General features: G+C 52.6%; 1 protein-coding gene across 6 annotated transcripts; it reads right to left on the bottom strand.

Moving 5' to 3' along the window:
• Nucleotides 1–1,190: 1,190 nt before the first annotated feature.
• Nucleotides 1,191–20,163, bottom strand: LOC142419014 (potassium voltage-gated channel subfamily A member 3-like). 6 transcript variants are annotated; one of them, XM_075521582.1, is made up of 3 exons: nt 16,659–20,163; nt 7,281–7,426; nt 1,191–6,711 (listed from the first exon to the last, which is right to left on the bottom strand). In XM_075521582.1, exon 1 carries the CDS (start codon nt 20,023–20,025, stop codon nt 18,274–18,276), a length of 1,752 nt encoding a protein of 583 aa, XP_075377697.1. In that variant the 5' UTR covers nt 20,026–20,163; the 3' UTR covers nt 1,191–6,711; nt 7,281–7,426; nt 16,659–18,273. The 6 variants fall into 6 exon arrangements, with proteins under 6 accessions (XP_075377697.1, XP_075377698.1, XP_075377699.1 ...); XM_075521583.1 differs by having other exon boundaries at nt 7,281–7,389; XM_075521584.1 differs by having other exon boundaries at nt 1,191–7,426; nt 16,659–16,971; nt 18,000–20,163.
• Nucleotides 20,164–20,364: the final 201 nt, after the last annotated feature.

Below are 20,364 nucleotides of genomic sequence, written 5' to 3'. Positions count from 1 at the left end.
GCAAAAATACCCAAGTCGCTTGGGATAACGGTCTGTGCTCCCGGCTCAGTGACGGCTAGAACAACCCCCCCTTGCAGGAGCCTGGCCCTCCAGCCACGGGACACAGCACAGCAGCACTTATAGTTGCAGTTCAAGCCATTTTAGCACCATCTCTAATAATTTATCACTTAGGGGGCCCCGTCAAGCCATTCAGATCCTGGACCAGACCCAGCCTTCCCCGCACTTCCCTGGGCTCAGCAGCTCATCCCGAATCTCAGCTGGCTTTGGGCTGAGCCACGGCTCCACTCACTTCAACATCTCCAGCTGTTTTCCCCAAACCAGGAATGAGCATTTTGCTTTTTAAATGAAACCTACAAGTACCAAAACCAGGTGATCTAAAAGCAAAAGGAACCAGAAAAGTCTCCAGTTTTCAGCTGCTCTTGGAAATCCTCTCCTCGTAGGTTGTGGGAGCGCAGGAGTGAGATGGGTCACAGCTGCTGCCGATTAAACGTGACTTGTAAAATCCTAATTTCTTTTTCCATTCTTACTATTCAATATTTTTAAGACAACCAGTAGCCTAAAAAAAAAAGCTCTGACATTATTTGGCCACGCTCGCTTTTGGGTGAAGCTCAAAGACGCGGTACGAAGCCAAGAGCAAGGTTTTCAAACGAGCTTCCAACCTCGTTTTTGCGAGATCCTCGCCTGCGATCAGGACGAGCGGGTCAGCTCCGCAGCGGGCACCTCCGCTTGCATTTGCTTTGCCAAAGCATCGCCAGCGACATCCCTTTTTGTGAAACGTCATCACAATTTCAAGGGTTGGCCTGGAGCTTCTTCAGTCCCTTAAAGAGAGCGCAGCTCTCCAGACGGCTAGTTGGGATGCTGGAAATGTGCAGATTTTACCCCAAGATTTTACTTCTCTAAAGGAGTAAATTTGACTCCTGAGAACGGAGTAAAAATTTCACATTATTTCATCCAGAAAAATTCGTTCATCCGGAGGATGCATCTCAAACCTCATCCTTGCACCATCCCTTTGCATCCCCCACACCGCCCCTCCGCCCCATCTCAGTTTCAAACCACCACGCGCTGCGCGTTTCAGCCATTTTATTGAACTTTGCATATGAAATAACAGTTTCGAGTTCTAATGAAAAAAAAAACATTAAAAAAATAAATTCAACATCAGGTAAAAAAATCACGCAACCGAAAAAAAAAAGAAAAAAAATCACTTTTTTTACCGGTAACTGAACACAAGGCCCACACCGCGGTGGAAGTCACCAGGACGATGGGATGCAGCGGCTTGTTTTAGCATCAGACTGGTATCAAAAGAACAAGTTTAAACAATTGCAACACAGCTCACTGGCAAAACCAGAGTTTAAAACGAACTCAGAGTAACAAGACTGAGCTTTACATCTCCAGTCCAAAATTGCATCGTTTCTGTGGCACCTAATTAGTCAGGATTTAGCCTTCTTGCAGAGAAGGCTTTAGTTTTCCAGTCTGATACACTGAATTTCACAAGGCAATATTTCACTGTTCAAATATACCCAATGTGCGTTCCAGTTGAGACAGTCACGGAAACATTTCAGCATTACCCAGCCGCGCACGCGAACGAGGGAAAAGCAAAGTCAAAATTCTATCCAGCCATCTCAGGCCCAGGAAGATACCATGAAAATAAGTTGCATAGTAAAGGATGGGAAATTAAGAAAGACGACCTGCTCCTGTGTTGGAGGTCGACGGTCGATGCGATGTCCCCCATTTGCAATGTTTTGGGACCTCAGGTGATGAATTAAGAGCCCGTTCTCCTTGAAAGACACTAAACTCAGCCGTGGGAACGTCTCAGCTTCAGCAATGAAGGTGATTTCCCCGCAAGACCTGAACAATTTGAATAACCAAGTCCGATTTCCAGTACGCTAAGGGCAGCACAAGGGACACGCCAGCGAAGACCTCGTTTTGCATTAAAACCGCCCTATTTCAGGCACGGGCGTACAATTTCGTGGCTACGTTTCCCCTTCATACCGTTCGACTTGCAGGTCCAGCTCTCTCGATGACTTCTGTATTGCCAGATAAATTGTCCTGCTCCAAAATCATCCCCAGGAACTGGAGTTCTGCACTGAAAACCCAGCGCCAGCGGCCTGGCCTGGCCACGGTCAGAGAGATGAGGGATTATGGAAAACCCCAGCGGTGACAGCAATATCTCAGACCGGTCGGTTTAAAGATGCCCTGATGATGTCATCTTGGAGAAGGCAGAAAAAATGTGAAAAAGAAACGTAATTTACCTGTACCAGAGGCTGGTGGATAAAAACACGGGGATTACAGGGCTGGGTGATTTAATTCACCCCGGGCTGCAACTTGGCTTTAGTCTCAGCTCAAGGGACAACTTTCTGTGCAATGGGAAGAAAAGCAAGAGAGTGGGGAGCGTGCCGGCTCCCAAAGCTTTTGAGGAGAGGAGAATGCTATCCCATGAATTCCTGAATTTTAAAAGGATTCAGTAGCAATGACAGCGTTTCAACATCTGTCTCAGAAAACGTCCAAGTGTGTGCGTAATTAAAGCCTTCTGCACCCTCCGGGGTGCTCAAAGGCTGGTTTCTGAGACATTAATATTGCAAGTTTTTTCGCCAGCACCGGTGGAAAGGGGCTGGAGGCCGGGAAGGGACCGCAGGAATCCTGACTTTTCCCCCAAATCCAGCGGGGCCAGCAAAGCAGCCTCTTGTACCTTGTCTCCGAAAGCCTTCTCCAGCCGTGCCGCTAAGCCCCGTCCCATCTGCTGTGCCCACTGAGCCTTCGTTAGCGCCCTCAAACACTTCATGAGGTATTTTGCTTTCTAATTTTGCTGCCTTCTTAAAACATCTCAAAACTTGTTCTTAAAACAAGTGGCTTTGCGTGAGTCTATACCAGCCCAGCTCCCTCGATCCGATTTTCCTGCCTATCCACCAGGATGGACCCAACGGCAGAGCTCTCATCGCTTTAATAGCACCCTAAAATTAAAAGGGGGAAGGGAAGGCTACAGCATTTGCCGGAGGCAGCAGCTGTGCCGGGCGCAGAGGAGAAACGTCTACGTGTTCAGCGTCTAAAGAGCACGTCTCACGCGCGGCATCTCAGAGACGCTCTCAGCATCTCCGAGCACGGCTTTGAAGGGCTATGAATAAAGATGAGCAGCCTGCGTTCGGATGATTATGGGAATCAACGCACGCTATTTTTTGGATCTTCTCTTGATGCCAGCCATCATTAAATCGCTCCCTTTCTTGTTTTTTTTAATCGACTGGATACATTTTTAACTTGTCTTCCCTTGCCAAATCCAGCTCTCTGCTCCCAATGACATCTCAACACGGCTGTCCTGATACGATGGTTATCTTTAAAACGCACAAGGCTAGAGTTAGAGTCGTGGCAACACAGATTAATATACTGGACTGACAGTTAAAGACTATCAAACTCTCGATTATTTTGAAAAAGCACATTAACAATTAGCTGGCTCAGCGACCAAGCAAAAGAAACCCGACAGCATGGAGCAACGTCATCAACGCCGGTATGTACAATATCGAGAAGAGGTTGAAATTTGGCAAGATTGTCATCGGTGTGAGACGTCCACGGGGTGGGTTCGGTGCTGGACGGGAGGAGCGGAGCGGCCGGCGGCCGTGGGCTGAGCTCTGCTCCGGGAACGGGGCGTTTCTGCCGCCGGGAGCGGGACCGCTGGGACCCACCAACCCAAACGGGCGAAGGGATCTGGTTTTTCCCATCGCTTTGCTTGTCAAAATACGCACTTTGAACCGTAACAGAGAGACGCTTTCACAAAGTGGCTATTGAAAACAGATGAGGTATTAATTATGTTACATACACACGTGCCATAAAAAAAGCTCTCCGTAACACCGGTGGAAAATAAAAATAACTTTAGTACTGATACATTCTATCCCCCATTTTAAGGGCTACTAGATCATGTTCCAAAAGAAACTAAATTTAACACCTTTGGGACCAGGGCTTCCCAAGATCCAGGTCTGTGTTGCAATCCAGAAGATCGATTCTCCTCCTGTTAACGTGCCGTTACCCCTGCGGGCGAGCCGGGGCTGTCTGCGGGGGTGCGGGGGGATGCTGGATCAGACCTGCAGCGGGGGCTTCGGCCGTTTGCAGCCCCAAACCACCAGCGCGGTAGAAAAGCGCTTTCCGGGTCAGTCCCTCAAGATTTCAGAGTTGCTAAAGCTTTTGTTCCATCTCCTTTGCAGCCTCAAGAGCCCGCTACGAAGCCATCACGCTGCAGGGAAGGCTGCAAACAAATAGATTTTGCAGCTCCTTAGTGGTTTTGGAGGTGAGAGCTCCCGAAAAAGCCCAGCCCCATCTCCCCCAGCCTGCCGGCAGCTCCATCCACGGCAACGGGGAAGGGACCACTGCTGGGTCATTTGGGGTTCCCAGTGATGGAAACAGGCTCAGCCCTCGCTCCCCAAACACTGGGGACGTTTCATGGTCTTTTTCAAGGGATCTTTTTAAGGCCTTTTTAAGGTCTCAGACTTTTTATGGCCTGAGCATTAATTAGTTTTGGCGCTGGGGAGCTGCAGGATGAGCCAGCCTTGGGGGGCACAGCTCCCCTCTGCGGGACACAGGGGACGGATGCCTGGGAGGTGGCCTTTGGCTGTGCCACGTTAAGACGCAGGCGGCCACGGGGCAAAAAGCTCTGCAAGCCCAGCCTCGGAGCGCTCCGGCTGTGGCAGCGCCGCGGTTACTGCCAGATCCCCAGGGATGTGCTGGCAGAGCAATTTGCTGGAGGATCCCATGCAGGAGCTCCCTCTCCTACCCCCCCGCGGGCTGGCCGCAGGGTGGGGCACGGCCAAACGCGAAGTTAATGAGAGCCACCGCTCCAATTAGCTTTAATTTGTGCAGACGGCTTGCACACCGGATTGATTTCACACCGCGGGGTGCTTCAGGTCCGTGATCCCCCGGCATCCCTCTGTCGAGCCTTGGCACCCCCAGCTCAGCTCCGTGGGCTCGGGGACCTGCTCCTCGGGCTCTTCCGGCAGTCCTGGTCCCCAACCCACCTCCCTCTGCACCTCGCGCTGTAAAAGCCACGATAAAAGCAGGTGCCAGCAGCACCAGCCCTTTCTAATTCATCTATCCACAGCTCCAGTGGCCACAGGGTTTCTGCCGTGCTGGGAATAAATGCAAACAAGCCCAAGGAGCAATGTCCCACCAAGGGCCAGATCCGTACTTGCTCTCCATTCCCCAAGGTGAGCAACGCAGCTTTGACTAAAACTGCTGGGTTTTTCACTTTTGTTTCTTTTCTCACCATCTCAGCCCGTTCTCCTCAGCCTGCACCTATGCAGAGCCCCAGACTCCTGTCTTTGGGACCCCCAAGCCCTGCCCCATGAACAAGGTCTCCATCACCAACGATGCACGTGTCATGACAGGAGGAAGAATTCAAGCCAAGAAATTATTTCTTTAAAAACCAAACAAAAGAAATGTGACCTCACCAAAGTCCACGCATTCCTTTAAGAACCCCACCATTAAGGGAATTTTTCAATCCTGATTTCAGCTGAAGTTTGCATGCGGGGCTTAGACAGCCAGAAAGGAGGACGACTTCTGCTGAACTACAGACAAGTCCAGAGCGATCCCGGCCCCAAACAACAGCTCAGAAACACGCTTGGGTCTCACTCATCTTCAAAGCTCTTCTGCAAGGAGAGACGCGTGGTGCAGACAGCCGGTTGCTTTGCCAAGAATATTCCCCCGAGTTTTCCCATTTCAGAGCCTTTCTTCCAGGGAGGGTGTTTATTTTTAAGTGCACCCTCACTTGGGTTGTGCCTCAAAGCATCCCGCATGTGTCTCCTGTGGCTGTTCCCCATCTCCTGCCCGGGATCGGGTCCGAAGCGCAGGCAGATAGCTCCGCTCGCTGAAGGAGCCAGGGTCTGGTGCTGCCCTCCAGGCAGAGCGGTCCTTGCTCCGCTTTCCAGGTACCCGGTGGGGACCTCAAGGCTTGTTCCCGGACACGGACCCAAAGCAATCAGCAGCACGAATTCAAGAGTCTGCTTCACACGCCTAATGATTTTGTCTCCCGTTACCTCCCCTTGAGCATCCTCTGCTTCGGAGCAAGCTCCAGCTCACTCCGTTCGGTCCACTCCAAATTCACGTGCCCTGACCCATCCCCGGTGAACTACTGCAATGCAGGCGCAGAGGTTCCCGTGCTCGCCTGAGTCCCACCGGTATGATTTTCGCCCAGAAGCCCAATGCTGTTGCGAGTATCGCCTTGCTCCACCGACGGAGTATGTGCCGGCCGGCTCTTAGTCTCAAAGCTGGGGCAGAGGCAGCGTGCCGAGGTGGATGAGGCTGGGGCGAGAGGGGGAAGCCAGAAGCAGGAGAGACCATCAACCTCTTTGCCGTTTGCATTTATCCCTTCGCAGATCGTTTATCCCGTTGCACTGGGCTGATATTCACCCATACGGTCCTAGGAAATGCAGCGAGCCCAGCTTTAACAGCTTCGCAGCCCACTGCAGGCGACCCACAGCTCTTAACCTGCCACAAAACCAAATCAGCTTGCAAAATGAAACAGCGACGGGCAGAGGAGCGAGGGACTTCCCATTTATTATAGTATTAGCAACACAATACTGTAATATTCCCTTGGGACTGAAGTACCGTGAAACAGCAGAGAAGGGCGCGCGGGCTCTCATGAAACGAAGCAGGGGCACGGCCAGCCGGCATTGGGTTTTATACCTTTTCCACCCCTGGAAATTCGATTTTTCCTTAGTTCTTCATGGAGCGATCCTGAAAGCAAGGCACAACTTGTTGACTGTTTGACACTGTTTTCCTCAGCATCGGCGGAGATGTTACTTTCTTAAGAAGGACTTAAAATAAATCACAGCCTTTGGTACAGCACATCCCTACTTATAAAGAGCATTTACAGGAAAGTCAGAAAAATGGAACAGAACTTATCCATGTCCCGGTGCCGAAAACAGCCCGTGTCCTTCGACAGGGAACAGTGAGAGCAACCAAATTTCCCCCATCTCCCTCCCACCCCAAGTAAAACACTTGGACTGCTTATTAGCAGCTCTGGTTAATGTTTCCTTTCGGGTTGCTTAATCGTTCAAGAGATTTTTTTTTTTTTTAATAAAAAAAAAAGACTGAAATAATGTCCAAATGATTTCCATCTCCCCTCCTCCTTTTTCCTGGCTTTGTTCAGTCTTATTATATTGCACGTGATTTGAAGATAATCTTCCGGCTGCAAAGATGTTCCCTTCTACATAATGCACTTGTTAGAAAACACAGATAACGTGGCAAATATTTCATATATGTATATATGAAATATGAAATGGGTTTAACTGGGGAGGACAGACCCTCCGTCGGTCGGGACCACAGCAGCATCAGTCATTGTGTCCGTGATTGGAGACGTTTTATTTCTCAACACAGTCCTGAAGGTCTTAATTTTGAAACTTCTTCTGTTATCTGTTGGGCAGAGCAAAGAGCTGCTTTTATGCACAGCCTGGTTTGGAAAACAAGCAACAGGTTATTGGTTTTTTCCAAGGCAAAGTAGAATAAATGTTGCACTTCGGTCCCCTCCGACAACTTCACATCCCCCTTCCCCACAAACAAAAAAGTGAAAATTTGCTAATTAAAATTGTTTAATGGACTAAATGCAACACAGTCTAAAGCGAGCTAAAGATAGAAAAAAGAGTCATTAAATACATTAGTAACTGTTATCTCACATTAACGGCAAGTTCCAAATCCAATCCAGAATAATTAGCGCAAAGTGGGTTTTCCTCATCATGTTTTTATCTTAATCAAGCTGGGTTTGTTCCCACCAGTATCACTTAATATCATGTGAATCAAGATAAGATATGATTCACATGATATTAAGTAATTGCTTGATCTTACAAATCTGATACAGGGGACGGCGGGGGGGGGGGGGGGCTGATCCGACGCCCGGTGCTCGGACACGGAGTGGCTCCCGCAGAGCCCAAACCCGCGACCCCGTTTTGAGGCAGGGAAAAAAAAAATCCCCCAAGCTCTGCGGTGCCGGAGCTGCCAAGCCTCTGGAGTACAAAAAACCAGCTGGTATTGCAACAGGTCGGCTCTGAAGCCTAAGAACCCCACAGCATGAAGGGACTCATCCTGACCCCTACTTGAATCCAGTGGGATGCTCTGCTCTGTCTTTAAGACACTGAAGCTCTTGGAAACTTCGTAAGCCTGCTCATATCCCTCTCATTTGCAGAAATCGTACGCTCTGCCGTTAGTTCACACCGCAGCAACGGAGCATCCCGCCTGCGGACGGGGTACGGCCAAATTTCCGGAGGGTTTAAGCCCTGCGTAAGTCAGTGGGAGTCACGCACCCAAATCCTGGCCCTTTCGTGGTGATTTTTCAAGTGGGAATTAGTAAAGCTTCCTATAGCGAGGTTCATTAACTACATTAAAACCAGCGTGTGGTGCACACTAATAAGATGAGCGCTACCACCAAATCAGATTACGTGAGCCGGATGCTTCATTAGCAGCCGGTGATGAGACAAGGGTAGGAAGGATCTGTATTCATAGTTCAGAGCCCAGCCTAACGCACCAGGATCCATCCCAGCTCATTCCCGAAAACGAGCCTATTTTCCTCAAAGGGAGAGTCAGGATGGACATATGCAAGACGGGACAGGATGCGTGCACCGAGGAGGGCGAGACCTGCTCTCCGGATGGTGCAGGGACGGTGGTGCAGGGATGATGGTGCTGGGATGATGGTGCAGGGATGATGGTGCAGGGATGGTGGTGCAGGGATGATGGTGCAGGGACGATGGTGCAGGGATGGTGGTGCAGGGACGGTGGTGCAGGGAGGGTGGTGCAGGGATGGTGGTGCAGGGATGATGGTGCAGGGAGGGTGGTGCAGGGACGGTGGTGCAGGGATGATGGTGCAGGGAGGGTGGTGCAGGGACGATGGTGCAGGGACGGTGGTGCAGGGATGATGGTGCAGGGAGGGTGGTGCAGGGATGATGGTGCAGGGATGGTGGTGCAGGGACGGTGGTGCAGGGATGGTGCAGGGATGATGGTGCAGGATGGTGGTGCAGGGAGGGTGGTGCAGGGATGATGGTGCAGGGATGGTGGTGCAGGGATGGTGGTGCAGGGATGATGGTGCAGGGACGGTGGTGTAGGGATGATGGTGCAGGGATGATGGTGCAGGGATGGTGGTGCAGGGAGGGTGGTGCAGGGATGATGGTGCAGGGATGATGGTGCAGGGATGATGGTGCAGGGATGATGGTGCAGGGATGGTGGTGCAGGGAGGGTGGTGCAGGGACGATGGTGCAGGGACGGTGGTGCAGGGACGGTGGTGCAGGGATGATGGTGCAGGGAGGGTGGTGCAGGGATGATGGTGCAGGGATGGTGGTGCAGGGAGGGTGGTGCAGGGATGATGGTGCAGGGAGGGTGGTGCAGGGAGGGTGGTGCAGGGATGATGGTGCAGGGATGATGGTGCAGGACGCTAAAAGCCGGCAGAGAAAGGAGAGAGATGGGATTTCCCGCGAGAAGCAAAGATCCCCTTGCACGGCAGCGCAGCACGCGGGGAAAATAAGCTACCAGAGGGGCTTAGCGCTCCTTGCAAGGGTCTCAGACCAGCCGCTTATTCAAACACCGGCTTATCATGAAGTGCCAGAAGGACTATTCATGGGCTTAAAGCTAACTGGGGTTTATGCTTTATTGGACTGGGCTTGCTGGGGGGGATTACACCCCCCTCCCACCTGCCAGCAGGGGAGGGCTCCTGCTTTTTTGCAAAGCAATGGTCAAACCGCTGGGATCCTCCAGCATCGCTGGAGTATTACACAAATAAAACCCAAATAGCACCTTCAGCCCGGCACGGCCCGGGAAATACCGTTGGTTTGGCCAAGAAGGGGACGACAGAGTTGGGGCTTTGCAGATGAAGTGGTAAATAACAATTTTCTCAAACCAGGCAAATAATCCAGTGATTTGGGGTACCCTGGTGCCTTTTCAGGCTGTATCCTTGCCCTTACAGAAAGAAACCCCAAATCCTCAGCCTGACGATGACGTTATTTCACCAAATTCAGCAAGAACAGCAGTGGGAGTGAGAAGTCAGGAGCATTCAGGAGATACTGCTGCTCTGCTTCTGAAGGGATCCAGATGTATTCCCACCATATGGGGGTGATGAAATCCCCTCCACTCCAAGAGAAACAGAGGATATTAAACAGCAGCCACAAAAATCAGATGTTTTTAAATTGGCCGAGCCAAGTAACTTGTATCTAAGCATTTGGAGCTGGCGAAGCAGCTCATGAGACTGCAAGCGTGGAGCATCTCTTGAGCCCCGGACCTGGTGAAAATCCAGAGGACTGTAAAATAGCTCCTGTTGGGCCAATTTTTAAAGGGATAAACAAAGTGACCTGCAAAATGATGGGTCTGGCCATCTGTTGCTGATCCCAAACAATACGCTGGAACGGCCGAGAGTCTTAATACAGAATTAAAGAGGAAGATATAACTGATGCCAGTCAACGCAGGGTTAGGGAAAACAGATCTTACCATATTAACTTGATAGCTCTTCTTACTGAGTCCTGTGTTTAGCTGATAAAGGTAAATGCTTGCGTAATGCTCTCCTCTAAGGGAGCTGCATGACAGCTTGGTTAAGAAAATGGAGCAATAAAGCCAGTTCCCAGGAGATATCACAAGCCAGAAAACCAGCTGAACCCAGGTCGCGTCCACTGGTTCGCTTCTCCTTGTGCTCGCTTTGCTTTCTCAGAGCATTTTGCAACCAGGATGGGAGAGACCTTTCTGAAAGGTTTCCAGCCCCAGGAAAGAACAGACCAGGCTTGTTTCAGATGCAGCAGAAAGAAGGTTTCCTCCTTTAACTCGGAGGTTTCCGAAGCGCAGAATATCATTCAGGCACCTGAAGGTTAAAGCACAAGCGCTGGGTGCCAGCATCCACGCGGAGGTAGGAAACCCCCCTTGCCTGCAATGCTACACCCAGCTCACAGCAAACTCCTTTCACATCCTTCCTGCAAGCTCAAATTTGCAGCAGGCAGGTTCACTTTAAACCCAAACTTCTTACGTCTCATTTTTGACCTGCTGCAACAGCCTGAGATTCAAATCGTTACCGAGCCGTGGTGGCAGCTCCAAGCACAGACCAGCCAGGAGGGAGAAGTGGGATTTTGACTATAAATGCACAGAGATTTCAGGTTCCATAAGGATGGAAAAGCAAGTTCAAAGATGCAGAGTGAAGGAAGTGGAGGAGAGGAGAATGGTTATGGGAGGGGGAGCCGGAGGGCAGAGCTGGCGTCCCCGGGAAGCCGGGTGAAACCCTGGGCTTCCCTCCAGCTGGGGGAAATACCGGCAGTTAGTAGGGTATCGGGGGGAGGGTTTGCGGGCTCTGCAAGCTTCAAGCAAGCTGAACTCCATAAAGCCTTTGGAGGATTCTTTACTTCTTGCTCTGTGTTTCAAAACTGCCTCTTCCTTCCACAGCACGTTTCATTGCAAACACTTCATGAAGCCACTCAGTGTCATTTACAGATGGGGAAACTGAAGCCCGGAGGAGCTGACCTGCCCAAAGCCACCCAAGCGAGCCGAGACAGCAAACACCCAGCAAACACTGCAGTGCCTCCACCCTCCAGGTCTGGGGTGCAGGGACACACGTTTTCATGGACTAACAACCAAAATCCCTCCGAGCGGCACAGCGTCACCCGCCACCCTGCATTGCACCCAGCTCCTGGGTTGCAACCAAGTCGAACGGCAAGCACATCTCTCTGCAGATGCAAAAAACACATTGCAAAGCGTGCGTGCATGCTGTCCATGCTCCGTCGCAATCCTTTGCTTCCCGTGAGAGCAAGACCCTGAGCACGGACCCTGCCGCCAGCAGCCCCGCTCCCCCCGCAGAGGCTGAGCCTTCGGTGCTTCCACTGCCGGCCGAACCATGACACAACCCCAAAGGATTTTCCGTATCTATCCATAACGGTGCTTTGGAGGAAGCAGAGCAAAGCAGCTGGGGCTGGTCAGCATCAAAATTAAACTGACTGCGCTCTGCATCCTTGCCAGCGAGAGCAGAGATAGCCACTCGCTAATCTAGCCGTGCAAGCCGCCCATCCAAACCAAGTCTTCCCACCCAGTCTGTGTTAAAGATGCTAAAAATGAAGTGCAACAACTGTAGAAAAGCAACAGACATGACAGAGCTTAAACACGCTCAGAAAAGCATCGGAATTACAAGTCTCACGGAAATGAATCATTGCTAAACAAACCCAGCAGTGCGTGCTGCCGTCTGCGTCGCTGAGCTGGGGGTCTTAATATTAGTGTGCAGCGCGGCTGGGTAAAGACTATTCCCGTTATGAGTAGGGGAAGACCAGCGATCGGGAAGTTATTTTAGGTATTCCCAACCCGAGTGACAAGCTGAACGAGATAGGAGACAGGTTTTAATTTACTTGAGCACGTCCTGGTTCATAAGAAGGAGAAAACTGACAGTGCCCTGCGGGGAGGTTCATGCGTGAAGGGATGTTCATGCGTTCCCTGCCCTGCTGCAGAGCATCCTCGGTGCCGGAAATTCAGGCTCTGAGCGTTGATGAGACACAGACGGACCCTGAAACTTGGGGGTCTCATAAAGCAGCACCTTATTCGTGGAAGGAAAAGCACACGGGGGCTCCCAGGGGATTTTCTCTGAGCATTTTTGGCTGAGTTTTGCCAGCAGAGGGGATAAAAGGGCTCCAGCTACAAGGGCAGCGGGGGACCCTGCACACATCCCTCTCCCGCACAGAGGACGGTTCTCATGAGCAAAAAAAGGGATTCGGTTTTGCCGGTGACAAAAAGCAGGAGCCCTGACACCTTCCCAGCGCAAAGCAGCAAACATGCATCCCGTCAGGTGGGATGAATATCGCTTTGACGGAGACACCATTACTCATTTTCCTATTTGGGAAGCCAAGTTGGGGAGTAAAAGGTCTCGATTGTGTCCCAGACTTGACCACAACGGAGCCGGGAGAGCTTCAGCTGGGGCAAGAGCCAGATGCTGCGGAGACAGGGCTGGGGCTGCTCTGCAGGGCTGCCCCCAGCAGCGAACGTGCCCCCCGCCGTGCAACGGCTCTGCCCTGCGGCAGGGCTGTACCCCCCTCCTCATGCCAGTCCTATTTCTGCCCTAAGAGACCCCCATATCACCACCCCCCAAAATGAAGCCAAAACCCTCCCACTGCCAGAGAAGTGCTTCCCGGCCGGGATGAGGCACCTCAGGGCACCCACCCCGAAACATCCCCAAAATGTCCCCGTCAGGGCGGTGATGGCTGCGGTCCCACGGCTGTTTCCAAGGAAGCCCTCCTGCCGGAGACGGGCATCGCTCCAGCCCTCGCTGCCCAACGCCTGGCTCCCACTGCTGGCACCGGGAAAGGGCTCACACCACCCAGCACCCGCGGCGCAGCACCCATCGGGCTCACTCGGAGCCAGCGGGTGCCGCGTTAGTGCAGCCTCTGCCACGTAAACAGCGCTCAGGGAAACAGGGAAAGGCAGCAGCATCCTGTCCTTACCACATCCTCCAGCTATACAACACCCCCCAAAGCCGAGCCAAGCACCCCGTTCAGACTATGGGTGCGGACCCATAGCAGGGAAGGGCGCAGAAGAGCAGCACCGGCTTTGTAGCGGTGAAGGAGACAATTTATAGCATATCGCCCTGCCCACAGCATCCTATAATGCCCAGAAAGTCCCTATTTCCCTGCACCCATCGCCCGTACGACTGCCTTTGCACGAGGATGGCGGTGCTCTGAGCTCTCCTTCCCGGTACACGCAGCGATTGAGACGGAAGGGCAAAACGAGTGGCATTTAAATCCTAGTTGTCTGTTTGCACTGGCAGGTTTGCAGCCTACCCAGACATCACTTGTTAAAGCATTTAAAAATGGAAAAAAAAAGGCCCTGCCTTCCATCAGGCTGCGATGAGAGCCTCCATGTGCTCTCACCAAGATATGCATATTTTAAAAGCTTGGCAGGAAGAGGGCTCCAAACTACACAATTAAACAGATTTCACGCAGAACGCTCCTCGTACACACCAGCCGCTGCAAGAGACCCTTCCCCTGCGCCCGAGCTCCGCCAGGAGAGAGCCCTGCGCAGCGATGAGCTCCGGAGGGCTCCTTCCCTTCTGCTGGGGAAGCCACTTGTCCGCCCTTTGCCTCCACTTCGCTGTCCATAAACTGGGGATTAAAACCGCAAACCAACTTATTTTGTCAAGCGATGGAGCAGGAACGATTGCCTGGGAAGAAATGTAACCCTCCTGGAGGGAAGAGATATCCCCAGCCCTTTTTTGTGTCCACGCACGGGGTGGGATGGATACTGCTCTGCTCCTCTGGCCACCCCAAGCACCTCTATGAAGGACATCTATTGTGCTGGAGAACAACAGAACCTTTTTAGAAGAGTTCAGGCCTGAAAACACACAAAAAAAGGGCAAATAAGGAGGAGAAAAAGGTGACGGTGTCAAAGTACCAAACGGAGGGGCCAGGGTTGGGGTTCTCGCACGTCCCCTGCATTCCCCTGTACCAAGGATGTGTTTTGAGGTGGCATCCAGGGCTGAAACAGGGGAAGGGAACAAGTCCTAAAATACAAGCAGAGGGAAAGGGCAAGGAGCCTGGGAAACGAGATGGGAGGCTGTACAAGGCTCTATATCACCTAGTAGCCCTATATGAGCCGAATACATAAAGCACCCAGGGGGGCAGGAGCTGCCTGCTCCCATCCTTGCTCCCATCCTTCGGTGCCGGCAGTAAGAGTCACTTAGTCTCGCAGAGGACAGGTACGAAGGACAGGGGAGGAGGATGACATTTCGGAGAGCATCCCTGCCACGCCGCACACACAGCCAACAAGCTGGGGAGTCCACGCCGGGGACTACCTAGGGACGCAGCCTTTCCCCTGCTTGCTTTCTGCGCGATCTTAAATGTCAGCCAGCAGCTTTCGGTAATGCACTTTCCTCCATTTAATGTAATAAGCTGAGTCTAGGCAAGCCCTTCGCCTTGCCTTGGGAAGGCTTTGCAGCAGGCTGCCAGACAGCAGGCAGGCAGCTCCGCTAATACGAATCTCCTAACGCTGCCCCTCTAAGCACTTTAGAAACAGTCGAGGCCAAGACTCTGCAAAGGCTGAGGCTCATCTTTAACTCCCGGGTGACTGTTAAAACAGGCCACAGTCCTAATGGGAGGCACATTGCAAGAGAGCAAAGTAAGTTAAATAAGCAGCTGGCTGCAAAGAGAGCAATCTTTCAGCGATCTCTCCAATTCCTGGCACAACACACGCGGCAGCCAGTTTAAGAGAAGCCGTCAGACCGTGCAGCGACAGAAAGCATTTATCTCGCTGAACGGTACCTAACGAGACAGTACAGAGGGAAGAGGCAGACAGAAATGGGGCAGAGCATCGAAAGGATACCCCTGGTTTTCCACTGCCAGTTTTTTGGGTGTATCTTAAAGACAGAGCAGCAGTGCTTTTATATTTTTCAGCGATACCATTCGGTACTGGAGCAAAACTGCCTTTTACTCCAGTGGATGAAGCGGTTTTCTTGCCACCTCTCTCCCGCAGCATCTTTTACTGTCAATAAAATCCATTTGAAATTATTCTGCCCTGACAAAATAAGATAGGGAGTAGTCAGGAAAGCAAACTGACAACCTGCAAGCTTTCTGCTTATTTTAGACGGCAGAGAAACCTAAAATTGTACTGTGCCATTTCCAGGAAAACATGTGGTTTCTGTACCCCATGCAGCTGCCATGGGGAAAACGCAGACACAAAACTCATCTGCAAACTCTCCCGAGTGAGACTGTTTCCCCCACTTCTAAACTCAAATCCTCCTTTTAGGAACAGGCACACGGAAAAGCTTTAACAACAATAAAAAATGAGAGCTCGTAGGGCAGAAATGACATTTCAGCCTGGCTGCAGCCTGGGGAAAAGGCACGCTGGGGTGTCCCCAGTCATCCCAGACAAGGGATCCCAGTCATCCCAGACAAGGGACCCCAGGTTTGTGACCTGCCGCGATGCTCCAGAGCGTCTCCCCAGTACAGACCATTTGTTAGATCCTCAGCTGCTGAAAACCACAGTAGCTACAATAAAGCTGTCACATACCATCAGCTAAGAAGCTGCTCTGATGGTTTTCCTCGTTACAAGCTTTTTAATAACTGGGGCTAAGGCAAGACTAAGGGAGAGTGGTACAAACTGTCCTGATCCTTTTAAGTCTGGGTAAAATCCCAGCTAACTCCGATTTTGGCTTGGCCGGCATCTCTCAGGACAAATCCCCCTTTCCACACGCTTGGGAAAGGTGTGACTCGCACAGGCCGGGGTCAAGTCTCTCTTTGTAGTAAGAGATATTTAACAGCCTCCCTGAGCAGTTCACTACCTCGGAGGAATCTGGTTTTATTTAACCCCAAAGCCAGCAAAACAGAGCAGAGCTGGAGCCGAGGCGCTCGAGGCGGAGCAGCCAGGCCCTGCTTTCAGCCTGCTTCGATGGCGGGGGTCGGACGGAAGCATTAAACGGCTGCAAACAACCCTTTTAGCACAGAATTGGAGAAATCCAGCTGCAAAAAAAAGCAGCAGGGTTTTCCTGCTATGCATAGCACTAAAAAGCAAAGCGAAAAGCAAATATAAGCAGAGGAGCTACAGGATGTTATCCCACTTTACCCAATGTGCACAAAACAACTGAGAGCAGCAGGGTAAGCTGAAAAATAAAACTAAGTAGTGGAAAACACTAGGTTTGTCCCAACAAAGCAACGTTACCTTATGACGCATTAAACTCTACCCTGTGCGAAGCTCACCTGATCCCATCAGATGTCCCGTGGCCCCTGGTGCACGCGTAAAGACGAAGCCGGTGTATTTTCCCCGGCGGGGTTTTGGTTACTTTTCAATCCTGCTCTTTATAGATGTGTCCCCCTTGTTTCAAAAAGCTGCCGGGGTTTTTCAGCCGAGCTTTCCCGCTGGCTGCTCAGTGCCGTTTCGCACTGGGTTTGGGGGAATCGCTGGGTTTTGTGCGGCGCAGGGGGAGCGCGGGGTCGTTCTTGGAAGAGCGGGCGCTCGTGTTTGCAGGATGAGACTCCATCCCCCAATTTCACTGCCAAGGCGTGAGCTCCTCTGCGAGGGAGAGGTGGATTTGTGGCGTGCTTATTGCCTACGGGCGCTTTATTCGGCACAGGGGAAGCCGCGGCAGGGCAGGGGGTGCCGGGATGGGGTCACGTAGCGGGGCAGAGCTGCGGTGTCCTGTGGGACGACGGGGCTGGAACCATCTGGAAAGGTTTTTTGCGGGAAGAGCGAGGACCACGGGGGATGGGAGAAGGGATGCCATGACAACCTTTGGGGGTTTCCCAGGAAACCAGGGTCGCCATGGCAACTCCATCACTCCGGTCCGAATTAGTGACTTCCGCTGGAAGGCGTGTTCGCCACTTTAATCTTCTCCTGATGAGTGGCCGCATCTCTCCCAAACACATTGCAAAAAAAGGAGGAAATATCCCTTTGTCTCCAGCTGGGTGGGTTTGAGGCCGCACAGCCACGGCGAGGAGCCCGTCACGGATCCTGCGTCCCCCGGTCCCCGCCGGCGTCGCTCCCCGTGCGCCGTCGGCTCCTGAAACCGTTCCATTTTGCCTTTCGCCTCCCTCCTCCCCGCACACAGACCCGCTGCCCGGCCACAAATTCGACACTGGATGAAATAATGCCGTAGGGTTACAGGGGAAAGGAATTAAGAATAGAAAACAAGGGCTTTTTGTTTTTTTCTATTTAAATCAGCATTGATTGCACTCGGTCTCTGACCAGATTAGAATTTCATAAACGATCTAACGGGGGAGAAAAGGGAATCTGTGATGTGCCCGTAATGGCACACCACATGTTTCAATATTAAGCGTCATTTAACAATGTGGTTAACAGAGACTCTCTGCAAAATTAAACGGTTATTTCCTCCCAACCCCCTTCCAGTACGCTCTGCAACATGTTTTCCTCGTCTCCCCACCCAATCCGGGGTTGTTAATCCAACAAGTGAGCTTATGTGATGGACGGGAAATGGGCTACACGCTGCCTTTAGGGAAGGGGGGGGAATTCAGGAGCAAAGCGAGAGGTCCCCAAACCCAAGAAAACAAAAGCAGCCCTGCAACACGTTGCAGAACAAACACCTGTTTCGACGGTGAGTGTGTTTTGTCTTCATCCTCCTTCTCTTTACCCTGTAGCTGTCCTCTTCTTCAGAGAATTTTAAATCCTTTTTTTTTTTGGATCTTTAGAAAGGAAGGATCTAAAAAAATAAACGTATAAAAACGAGGGCACACACAGACCGACGATGGTGCATGTTCCACACAATACCGAGTACACAGTCACTTTGCATTATTATTGTTATTATTATTTTTTTACCGCATCCTCAGGTTTTGTTGCTGTTTGTTTGGTTTTGTTTTTTTAAACATCCGTAAAGATCTTTTTGATGTTCACACAGTTGGGATTGTTTGTGGTTGTGCAGTTGCCTGTCTTAAAGGCAGCCTGTTTGAATGCACTGTGGTTGATTCCTCCTTCCTCGATCACCATGTACTCAGACTTGCTGAGGGTGGAATTGCTGCGAGCCTTCCTCATCTCCTCGCTGGACGAGAGGTGCTGGCAGCTCCCGACGTGCATGTATTGGGCTTGCTCCTCACCTTCTGTCTCCCGGTGGTAGAAATAGTTGAAGTTGGAGACTATCACGGGCACGGGGAGAGCGATGGTTAGCACCCCTGCGATGGCACAGAGGGAGCCCACAATCTTGCCCCCAATGGTGATGGGGTGCATGTCCCCATAGCCCACTGTGGTCATGGTCACCACCGCCCACCAGAAGGCATCGGGGATGCTACTGAAACCTGAACTGGGATCGTCGGCTTCTGCGAAGTAGACGGCACTGGAGAAGAGGATGACGCCGATGAAGAGGAAGAAGATGAGCAAGCCCAGCTCCCGCATGCTGGCCTTGAGGGTCTGCCCCAGGATCTGCAGCCCCTTGGAGTGCCGGGAGAGCTTGAAGATGCGGAAGACCCTGACCAGCCGGATGACTCTGAGGATGGCTAAGGACATGGCTTGCTGGCCGTTGCCTTGCCTCTCAGCCAGCTCGGTGCCCAGCGTGATGAAGTAGGGAATGATGGCCACAATGTCAATGATGTTCATGATGTTCTTGGAGAAGGTGGCCTTGCTGGGACAGGCAAAGAAGCGGACCAGCAGCTCGAAGGAGAACCAGATGATGCACAAAGTCTCCACTACAAAGAAAGGGTCGGTGAAGGACGACACCATGGAAGCGGCCGAGGACGAGGAGTTGGTGAAGACATCAGGTGGGAGAGGGCCACCACCTGTCCCGAAGGTCCCCCCGGTTCCTTCATAGTCGTGGTCATCCCTGAATTCAGGCAGGGTCTCCAGACAGAAGATGACAATAGAGATAAGGATGACCAGGACAGAGACTATGGCAATGCCTCGAGCCGGCCCAGAGCTCTCAGGGTACTCGAAGAGGAGCCACACTTGGCGCTGAAACTCCTTGTCGGGAAGCGGCCGCTGCTCCTCCCGAATGAAACCCTCATCCTCCCGAAACTTCTCCATGGCCTCCTCCCCCAGCTGGTAGAAGCGGATCTCCTCGGAGAAGATATCGATGGGGACGTTGACGGGTCGGCGGATGCGCCCACCCGACTGGTAGTAGTAGAGGATGGCGTCGAAGCTGGGACGGTTACGGTCGAAAAAATACTCGTTGCGGAGGGGGTCGAAGTAGCGCATCCTCTTGCGCGGGTCCCCCAGCAGCGTCTCGGGGAACTGTGCCAGGGTCTTCAGCTGGGTCTCGAACCGCAGCCCCGAGATGTTGATCACCACTCGCTCGCAGCACTCGTGCTCCCCGCCGCCCGCGGGCTGGCCGGCGGGGACGGCGGCCGGGGTCGGGGGGTGATCGTAGCGGTCTCCCCCGAGCAAAGGGTGAGGATGCTGCGGCTCTTCCAGCAAAGGGTCTCCGCCGCCCCCCACCACGGTCATGCTGCCTTCCTCCCCTTCTTCGCCCTCTTCCTCCTCTTGCCCGGGCTCCGGCCGGGCGGCGGCGGGGGGCAGCTGCTCGGTGTAGCCCAGGTTGTGGTGGCTGCTGGTCGAGCCGCCCCGCGGCTGCCGGCCGGCGGAGGAGGCAGCCGGAGAGTAGAGCAAGCTCCGGCGCTCGTCCATAAAGGTGTGGGGCGGAAGGGGAAGGGGGGGGGAGGGGGTGAGGATCGGAGAGGCGGCAGCCGAAGCCTCTTCTTCCTCTTCTTCCTCTTCTTCCTCCTCCTGCGGGCGGAGAGGGAGAAACAGCCGCCCAACTCCTCCAGCGGCTGCCGCTGCTCTGAAGAGCTGAGCCTCTTCTCAAAAAATCCGCCCCCAGCCCTGGCACCGCCTCGCTCAGTCACCGCTCCCGGAGACACCCACCGGCACCCCCGGCCCTGCCCCGCGGCCCCCGGCACGCTGCGGGCAGCCCCCCCCCCGCCCCAGCCCGGGGGGGCTCGATCCGTCCCCCCCGCGACCCGCCGA

The sequence above is a fragment of the Mycteria americana genome, chromosome 20 (genome assembly GCF_035582795.1).
Source record: "Mycteria americana isolate JAX WOST 10 ecotype Jacksonville Zoo and Gardens chromosome 20, USCA_MyAme_1.0, whole genome shotgun sequence".
Lineage (NCBI taxonomy): Eukaryota > Metazoa > Chordata > Aves > Ciconiiformes > Ciconiidae > Mycteria > Mycteria americana.
The sequence above is the reverse complement of the archived record's forward strand: the minus strand, read 5'-3'. Positions and strand labels throughout refer to the sequence as shown.

What these genes read in the sequence shown, in the direction of transcription:
- LOC142419014 (XM_075521580.1), bottom strand. Translation starts at nt 20,025, where the DNA reads ATGGACGAGCGCCGGAGCTTGCTCTACTCTCCGGCTGCCTCCTCCGCC.